This window comes from Patiria miniata, unplaced genomic scaffold (genome assembly GCF_015706575.1).
Source record: "Patiria miniata isolate m_02_andy unplaced genomic scaffold, ASM1570657v1 HiC_scaffold_6, whole genome shotgun sequence".
Classification (NCBI taxonomy): domain Eukaryota; kingdom Metazoa; phylum Echinodermata; class Asteroidea; order Valvatida; family Asterinidae; genus Patiria; species Patiria miniata.
Genome location: NW_024037073.1, coordinates 12273750 through 12284235, shown reverse-complemented (window position 1 = coordinate 12284235; position 10486 = coordinate 12273750). Strand labels below are relative to the sequence as shown.

The following is a 10486-nucleotide window of genomic DNA, read 5'->3' as shown; positions in this document are numbered from 1 at the left end:
ATTCAATGGCTTTTAGTACTTTCAAAATATCACAAACGAATTTGACTTTAAAACTTACTTCAACTCTCTCATTTAAATCCAACTAAAGAGAAACTTATTAAATATTTGACTGCAACTATAAAATATATACCTTCATCTAAAGCAGATCATTCTATTTCCATGATAAGTTTGAAATACTTTGATGCTGCGAAATATGAACTAATTACATGTACCGGTAGTGTTCCATTTGGATGATCTGCTAAGACAGAAATTTGCTCAGCACAACCAACTAGATGTACCAGCAAAAACATTGCAAAATGTATATTGTTTGTAACAGGTTTTCAGGTGATATTTGGTCAGCAATATTTCTGCTTCAACAAAATACATGTACATGTACATGTACACATACATGTACATTTTTTAATATCCAACTCGGTATATATTTTTTAGAACACCTCACCCACAGATTCTGTATCTTGATAGGCCGAGAGCGAGTCACATGGTTTTTGCTATTTTTGCTTTCTTGCTGTGCACAGCCAAAAAGACTGTACGCATAAGCAACGCATGGCAACAGGTATTGTGTGCAAATGTATACGAGTTTGTTTCTGCATTCAATAGGGGGATGTTGAACAATAGAGGACAATAGGGTCCCAAAAAATTCCCAAGAGTTCCCCAATTTGGATTTGTGTGCAAAACATTTGGGAGGTCTTCCTAAACAGTTAATGTACAAACAAAAGAGGGACAATAGGGGGTCCCCGATTGCAGGCAAATACACACTTGTGTGAGTGTGCGTGTTGTGCGTATTGTTCCCTAGCGCTGCAGAGTTTTGTGAAGGGGTGCCTTGGAAAAGTTCAAGTAAATTTTCCACATTTTAATTGTATTTAGTTTAAATCAATCAGTTATCTTTTAGAATCTGTGGGTGAGGTGTTATAACACACATATTGACTGTTTTAGCTTGTGGTATAGTAAAACTAGCCTCCCTCAGTGATCCATTTGGCATTCAGAATGCTCATTGGATCACCTTAGCAGGCTAGTGACCACGAATTAAGGCAGTCAATATTTGTATACTATTTACCCTAACTTAAAAAATACCCCACTGAATCCACTCAAACAGCAGTTTCTGTGTGTGTCTGTTGCAAGCTGGGGAATCTGACAGAATTTCTTTTCAACGAATGTGCCTCTGATGTTTGATCACCAAGCAATCTAAACATTTCTGAAAATATATTTGTTTTTTTTTATCTTTTATATTTACATCAAAAATTCAACATTGTCCAAAAAAACCACAATACAAAATTGATTGAAAAACCAACAATCTAACCAAAATAAAAATCTAACCGAACTAAAACTTAACTTTAAAGACTACTTCAACTACATTATCAAGGTGTTAAAATCTAAAATTCTCTTTGGATATACTATTCAAAAATATGTAAATACATTTCACCTAGAAATTATAAAAACTAGAAAGAAGTACACCTAACAAAGACTCCATATCAAGGTTGAGATCATTTTTCATAAACTGATATTCAACATGTTACTGTTCAATGAGATGAAAAACTATTCATACATGTACACACACATTTGAATTCATTTTGATATTGAAATAAAATGTATATTTTTTTAAGACAGCACTAGAGTCTTCATGCATGATAATTGCAAACATAAAAACAATTTTCTCCAGAAAATAATTGTTTCCTGATTTCTAAACCTGTCTCTGTTGACTGGCTCACTCAATATTTCAGAGTCCAGAATAAAAGTACATATATTTAGAATGGTTCATATACATACTTATGTATTAATAAAAAATAGTTTACCTTCATCCCATAGCTTCACCAGCAACAATGCAATAATAATAGAATAATTTGAAGAGATCAGTAAAAACCTTTTTTCTCAAGAAACAAACTAAGTGAATTTTAAAACAAATACACTTCAGGAGCACATACCCATGACATATTGCTGCTTCCAAAAAAAAGTCCATGGCTCAAAAAAGTCTTGAAATGTTATATTTAAATTCCAGAATGGTATTCAAGCTCACTGAGTCCAAAACCTATCTCAGTTACCTTTGTCCGATTGAAAAACAGTACATACATTTCACATCTTTAGCACTCAATAATATTGTTAATATACATACATTAGTACAGTATCAAAAAGTGTTAATGATTTGAACACATTGGTTGACAATATCCAATATCTGAAAAGCACTACATATATTGTACATACATGCACACATGATCAATTTTCACTGGCCTGACATTTTCATGCAGGATTTGGGGAGGGGCTGGGTAAAATTCAAATCAGTCTGTGTAACAGTATTACCATGAGCATTGCAGTGCTGTTCATTCTAAGCATGGTCATGCCCTAAAGGTCTGAGTTGTGTACCGGTTATTTCAAGGCTGGAGACATTCTGAAGTTTTGCAATCGGCTCGGGAAGTACATGTACAGCACATAGGTACATACATGACTAACATGTTGTTTCCTCAATGGACAGACCCATTAACCGTTAACCTTCACATGCAAACATACATTCTGTACAAAGTTGTCCTTTCAGTCAAAATCAGTCAAGTGACTGTTTGTAACAGTTAAGAGCTCCAGCCTACACAAAGCAGGATTGACTGGCTGTGACTAAATACAGCTCTGATTTGACTGTAGGTGATTGATAAGCCAGCTGTGCCTGCCACTTGCCTGCTAGACTGAATTCGACTTGGTACAGTGCTTGCTGGAAATATGATCTGACTGTTGGTGACTAGCCTGTGTAAAAGGCATGGCAGGGAAGAGGATTGATGTTTTGACTGTCTGTGACTGTTCAGACAGCAGGAGGGTTAATCCCTGCCCACTGGCGCATGTGGGTAACATCACAGTGCACGTGAAGCACGGTGCTCACTAGCGCTCGGTATCGTGTTTACACATCCGGCATGTATTCAACAGGTCTAACGACTTGACTAATGTGAATTCGGACGGTTATTCATTTACGCGCCCAGCTAAATGCATGCATTACGTTTCCCGGCAGAGGGCCAATGATAACCCGGCTGTATAGCTGGGGAACCATTGGCAAACTTTGGAACATACTGAAAGGGCTGGTACATGTACCTCCTGGCATAACCAGTAATGCAAAGATTTCACATGCATACTAAAGATAGTGTTAAAATATACCGTTAGATGTGGCTTCCTGCTTACAGAAAGCACAATCATTTCCATTCTGAAAATTCAAGCTGCAATGCGCATGTACAGTACTTTACTCTTGGCATTCATAGCCACGCAAAATGTTCATCCCACAAAGAATTAACATTCTATGTACATGTACACTAAATAAAATATAAGTTCAGGTTTTGCCTGCTGTTGAATCACAGCAAGTTGGCAGTTAAAAATGTTTGATTGTTTTTATTTTTTAGATGTTTTTTCCCCCCTATTTTCGGCACAAAGGACACTTTCAATTCTATCCTTGAGTCGCAAGGGACGATCATTGTAGAAAACAGTTAAATAATTACTTCGCACTTTATTACGATATGTACAAAGATTGACTTTTTGAGATGTTCCTTTTTTGGGGGCTGGGTGGCTTTAATGGGGTTAAACAGAACACAACCTAATTGTTTTGAGTTATATTCAATACGTTAATTACAACTTCTTATCAGAGCTATCGGCATCACACTGTGAGCAAATGAGCTCCTTTAGTTGATGACTGAGCTCGGTGCATACAAGGCTAACCTGCAACATGCACTGCAGATTATCGTTCTCGTGCACTGCGTTTAGAGCACATACTACTCCTGCACTGCGATCAGAGTTATTCAAAAAGACATTTCATCTTACACAGGATGATGCTCTAGCTATGATGGATTGTCACACAACAAAACCACACTCACTAATTCATTTGACATTAGAATCTCAAATGAGGACCAAAAAAAATAGTCTGGCTTTACCTTGCATGTCTACTCGATCTCCACCAGTAAGTCTTCCCCTTCTACTGACAAGCCTTTCGTCGCATGCAGTGCTTTGACCGTTCCCGATATGGGTGCGCTGACCACCATCTCCATCTTCATGGCGCTCAGGATGACGACGGGGTCGCCCTTCTCCACTTTATCGCCCAGCTGAACCCGGACGTCGATAACCTCGCCTGGCATTGGGGAGCCCACTGACCCCTTCACATTAGGCAGAGCCTTGGGGTGGACGTTCATCTCCTGGGCAGAGCAAAGAACCAAATCATGAGTAGTACGTGAACGGGGAATTTTCCAAATCTTGACTTTGTCTCCAGTACTGACTTCAGGAGATTGTAGGCCTGGGCTCCAGCTCAACATTGGTCCATGTTATGCTTCAGGTACATCATGAATCCAATCACAATGCGGAACAATTTTAAGAGTCTTTGTATTGGGTTTGATGATTCTGACACGAGAGGTGGAATCAAAGAATGACCTATTTGCAGGGGTCCTCAATTTCTTGGAGGCACACAATGAGGGGTGGGGCAAAAAGAGGGCAGCACAGGCCTCAAGAGGGGGAAGGAATGCTCTGCCCTCCCCGTCTTAGTTATGCCACTGCTGTGGTGATGCTATGATGTATTCATCTCATGCAAAGACACTACCAAATTTGTTACAAATATGGGAACATATATCATCTGTTTAAACTTTCAAATTGGATACAAGACATGAGTATTCTTCTTCCCGTGGTGCACATGAACCAGCGCTTGCACACAAAAGGATTTAATAGCCCCGTGCCGTTCGATTAGCGCTGACGTCATTCTCGGGCTCACCCGAGTCAGCCATTACAGACCCTGCTCGTGGAGCTGAGTCACTGGTGGAAGTAAGTCACACATGCATTGTTCATTCCTTAGAAGCTCAAATAGACCCACAAATGAACTTTATTTGAAGTTTCATGAAAGCTCAGGAGATATTACACTTTTTCGAGAAATCAGTGAACCCTGCCCAATCTTCTGATCACAAATCATTATGTTGTCAATAAACTGATCATTGGAAATCACCTACATTTTGCAATTTCTTCTAAGCGACAGCAAGCCAGACAGAATAATTTCATGTGGTGTTTAGTACCGGTACGATCTTTAAATTAAGTAATTGCTTTTTGACAATAATATGGTAGGTTACTGATGGGATAAATGCAAATGATCCTATGCCTTTGACCTCTCTGTTCACAAACCTTATTCTTTGCAACTGTAACAATGCAAGTCACATCAATGCTAGGGCTTACCTTCATTGCTAGCCTGTCCTTCATCAGCACTGATCTGAGTTGACCATTCATTTCAAAGAACACTTCTCTCTCTCCCGTCTCCCCGTGCAGCTCTCCCATGGCCAGCATCTTCACATGCAGTCTCTTTCCCTTCTCAATTTGTACCTTTGGAAGAACAAAAACAATCCCAAATTTGGAGCTAAAATTATGGCGCACATAAAATCAGCTCTGTACCTTACTTGAAAACAAAGCCTTGCAAATCAAACTAGGCAGAAAGAGATGGACAAATTGTAGAACACTGAGAAAGTTTGAGGGTTGTTCACATCAATTTTTATGCAAACTGAAAATTACTAGGACTGCTGTAGAGATTCTTTAGCATTTGACCAACAATAAGCTCCTTTCAATTTGTACTGTATTTTCCTTTTTAAAGGTGTTTAGCGCAATTTAACCCTAACCCTCCTCAATCCCCCAAAATCCTCCTTGCGGTTTTGGAGGATTGAGGCCGAATGGCAAAAAAGTGTCGGTTGATTTTGGAGGATGCATTGTATCCAGTTCGTAGGCTGCGCCCTGAACTGTTTTGTTCAGCCATGCATAATTGAGCCCTGCATTATGCTCGATGTCCTTCACACTGCTTCTGAATGTCATCGGTACTGCCTCAACCCATCAACAGTGATTGTTGGAGGATTTTGGTCAAGGCAATGGTCACCCCTCCACTGAACAAATTTAAGCAAATAACACCTGATTTTGGAGGATTGAGGCTGAATCTAATTTTACATGGTGGCAATTGGAGGATTTTGCAGGATTGAGGATGGTTCCTAGCCAAAGGGGCCTAGAAGGTTAGGGTTAATTGATTAAGTGTTTGCTATACAATTAATTTTTAAATAACTCCACACTTAAATTTGACCAATTTTGAGAGTGATTTCCCTGGAAACAAAATGAATTTTGGAATGCCATAGTTTAGGACTTGATCACGACCCATGGCACTCACATCAAACTCTTCAGCTATGTTGGGGCCGACCAGAAACAGCCTGGTTGCCAATGTCTCCACGGGACCGTACACCTTGCGGAACTCCTGAAAGTCATCAAAGACCTTAGGGTAGAGGGCCGAGCTGACCACATCCACCTCCCTGATGCGGGGCCCGTGTTTCTCCATCAGATCTGCCTGGAGTTTGTTAAGGTCCAGAGCTGGGAGCGACTCTCCAGGCCGACCCTCAATTCTGGGCTTGTCCTTAATTATCTGCCAAATACAGCATTTACAAAAAGAAATGGAATATTATTAGATGGAATATTACTAGAATGCCCTGTGCCTATGTCTCCCCAGGCCGACCCTCAATTCTTGGCTTGTCCTTAATTATCTGCCAAATACAGCATTTACAAAAAGAAATGGAATATTATTAGATGGAATATTACTAGAATGCCCTGTGCCTATGTCTCCCCAGGCCGACCCTCAATTCTTGGCTTGTCCTTAATTATCTGCCAAATACAGCATTTACAAAATGAAATGGAATATTATCAGATGGAATATTACTAGAATGCCCTGTGCCTATGTCTCCCCAGGCCGACCCTCAATTCTTGGCTTGTCCTTAATTATCTGCCAAATACAGCATTTACAAAAAGAAATGGAATATTATTAGATGGAGTATTATTAGAATGCCCTGTGCCAAAAGTGTTCTCTGCAGACTAAAAATATTGCAAGGCAGCACAGTGAACGAAAAATGTGAGTGAAAGTGATCAAAGGCACATCTCAATGTGGGTACTGTTTCACAGATGGCACTCTTTCAAGATATAAAGATATTCAATCTACGTTTAGGAGACTAACTGATATATCTGTTATACTATGCTACCTCAATTTTTACTGTAATTTTAACAGTGCAGAGTCCATGTTGTAAAGAGGTCTTGTTAAAAAAAAATATTAACCATTTTTAACTTGTAGCAGACTTGCCAAACTAGTGGGTTTGGCCAAAGCAAAACCCAGCTACAAAGCTGAAATGTAGGAAACTGCTTTATTTAAGATCAATGAAGTATTATATCCACACTTGAGCAAGACCCAAGTGGAAGCAAGGCCACAGTAAAAGCAAATCAGCTCAGAAATATTTTATTTTTTTTAATTCCGTACCATGCTTTTGGCCAACTACTCCAAAAACAAGCAGTACTCGAAGCTCAAAGGCTACATGGTGATGCAAGCAAGGTGATTTTCCCCTTCCCTATTTTTTTAAAAATCTTTTGCTTAATTGCATCTTGCTGGATTAATTGAGCTGAAGTTGATTTTCTGGCACTTTTCAAAATGCATTTACAGAGGACCATAAACATTATCTTGTTAAGTCTTTGAGACGTCAACTTTTCGATGAGTGGAGAATAGTTATTCAATGGGTAAGCTGTGGAGCCAACTTTGCATAATTTGTCAGCACAGATATGCCGTATTTGAATTTGACGATTCACAAATTTACCTTGGTTCGGAGTGGTTCGGGGAATCCGCCGTACGGCTGGCCGAGGTATCCCTGCATGAACTCCACCACTGAGGTTGGGAAGGACAGTTCCTCAGCCTTCTCAACCAGACTGTTTCCATCCAGTTTATTCTGGACCATAAACTGAGCCAGGTCACCCACTACTTTAGACGAGGGAGTAACCTACATCAGGTGAAGCAGAGATAAAGGACAATTACGGAACATTTGTTTCTCATGATATCAGCAATCGATTTAACCCCCAAAAAATACATTACGCCAAGTCTGTCAAATTTACACAATGAATCTGTTATAAGATGGAATTTTGCGTCGGGGTGAAATAAATCAAATTCCATCTTATAATAGTTTATGCGGTACCCGCTGCTATGTACATCAGATTTGAACCGGCCAACCGATCCCGTTAGCTCGGTGGTCGAGTGGTAAGACATCTGCACTAGAAAGCAGGAGGTCGTGGGTTCGAGTCCCACCCGAGTGATTTTGTCCAACTTTCACACGGGAGGTAACACACTGAGTATACAGTGTTTAAACGTTGGTGAAGGGCAAAACCTAATTTGATTCACAATGAATCTGCTGCGAAGCTACACATTAAACTTACATGTACAGTCCATTTCACTAAACTTGGCATTGCAGCTCAACGCTTTAAATCATTTAAACATCTTGGACGAGGCAAATCACAGCTTTAATGACGGCTGTTTACGTATATTTTTAATCAGTTATAAAAGAGTTGTTGGATCACCTCTGACCGCCAATTAAAAAACAGTTATGTACAACTTTCTACGGAATCTGGAAGCAACACTCAAACATCTGCCATGGGTAAAATAGTGTTTCATTTACTTCCTTTTTACCTCAAAAACAAAGCTGCGAATTGCTTAAGTCAACCTTGCTAAGTTGATTAATGACAGGCCTTACAAATATCACGATTAGTCAGTTAATTAGTCTATCTTGAGCCCCTACGCCACAACTGTAACTTACACCATAACGTGTTGTGAAAGAGTTGACTTATGCTCTGTGTAATCTGTCATAACTGAAATGTTTGGCAACTTTTACAATAAAATGTGGTATAAGTGGAGTTGTGTATTAAAGGTTTTGCGAAACTGGCAGCAGAAGTTCTGAAAATTTGAAGAAACGCTTATGCACCAACCTTAATCAGGTCCCCTAGCAATCTGTTGGCCTCTACGTAGGCCTTCTTGACCTCCTCAAACTGATGACCCAGCCCGAGACTGAAGGCCTGGAACTGTAAGTTGGTGTACTGGCCGCCAGGAATCTCATTCTTGTAGATGTCTGCGTTGCCGCTCTTCATGGTCACGGCACATTCAAAGGGTCCATAGAACTGGCGGGCAATCTCCCAGTACGCACTGTAATTGAAGACCTTGTCCAGAGCAATGCCTGGAAACGGGAGAATTATCAAACAAGGATTAAGACATTTTCAGATGTTTTTATTCTGATAGCAGATTTTTACAAGACTGTTCAGGAAAATGACAGAAGGATTAGAAGACGGGGAACTGGCTATTTCACAGGGTGTGGTCAAAAGTCTTCTCCAACAAGCAATTTCCAGTACGTTCTTTGAAAAATTCAGGGATTATTTATGAAACACTAAAAACCCAAATCCACCAGATGCCATCTTTTGCCAACAGTGTTTGGAGGCATTGTTTTTCAGCCAAAATACAGACACAATTATTAAACTTGTTGCTTATATTGGCAGAGCGAAGAGTCATATATTTTTTTATTTTTTGGAGGGTCCAATATTTCCCTACCTTTTTGAGAGTGGGGTGTTAGCTTGCAAAAGTGGGGGAAACCAGACCAAAAGGAGAGTCAAACATCGAGACCTTTTGCGCTGAATGAAAAATGTGCGAAATGTTGCAACACAAGTAGCTTTTGGACATCCTATCTCTCTAGGGGTTGGGACATATTTATTTACTAATTTCTTGCAAAAACAGAATTAGAAAAGATATGTGACACCATTAGTCCAAATTCATGTCAATCTCTGTCTGAGTTTTGGCTGAAGTAGTTGATCAATTTTCAAAGATCAGAAATGGCCCTGAGGAGAATTTTCTGACAAACTAAAGATGCCTGTTCCAGTTTCACTTTGTGTGAATAAAGTTGAGGGTATTTTAGGTATTTTTAAAAAAAACCCACATTTTGGCCATTTACGATTGGCTCCAATAAGTTTGTTTTTATTGGAGTGCACCAATGATCTGCTCAGGCTTATTTCACTTAATTTAGAACCCATCTGCTGTAGTTGGGTAAAACTTAACAACGTTCTACATTTTCATTCTCACGTGAGTAAATGCAAAAAAAAACAGAAGTGCATATCATTACGAGACCTGGGGGTGAAAGGTCATTAATTAAATTCATTTTTCCCTTTGTTTGAATGTTTTCTCCACAATTCTAAGACTACTCGAGATAAAATTCCAAATTGTTTTGGGGATGTTACAGTTAGAAATCATTCAGCCTTAAATGATGGATACTCCTTTTAAGCTGAAATCCAAACCAAAACCAGCTGAAATCAGCTTTAAAGCTGAGATTTCACACCCTGGAAAGGGTTACCCTGTGAAAAATAGCCATGGGCAGGCCACATAACAGCTATACTTTTAGACTCTATAGGTAGTAAGAGAGATACCTGTATCCTTCTCTGTGCCTTCTACTGCTGCTACTATGGCTCCCATGCTAGGTTGAGAGGTCATCCCTGACATGGTATCCACGGCAACATCCACAACATCTGCCCCAGCATCAGAAGCTGCCAACATGGCCGCCACACCGGCGCCCGAGGTATCATGCGTGTGCATATGGATGGGCATGTCTGGGTATTTATCACGCAGGGCACCGACGAGCATGGAAGCTGCTCTTGGCTTCAACAGTCCAGCCATGTCCTAATAATA

General features: G+C 39.9%; 1 protein-coding gene across 1 annotated transcript in view; it reads right to left on the bottom strand.

Annotated features, from left to right (window-relative positions):
- Positions 1-2777: 2777 nt before the first annotated feature.
- Positions 2778-10486, bottom strand: part of LOC119742440 (pyruvate carboxylase, mitochondrial-like) — a 29919-nt gene continuing 22210 nt past the window's right edge. Inside the window, 6 exon segments of the mRNA XM_038218361.1 lie at positions 2778-4148; positions 5167-5310; positions 6134-6382; positions 7593-7772; positions 8749-8993; positions 10228-10477. Coding sequence (XP_038074289.1) covers positions 3900-4148; positions 5167-5310; positions 6134-6382; positions 7593-7772; positions 8749-8993; positions 10228-10477 — 1317 coding nt within the window. The 3' untranslated portion in view covers positions 2778-3899.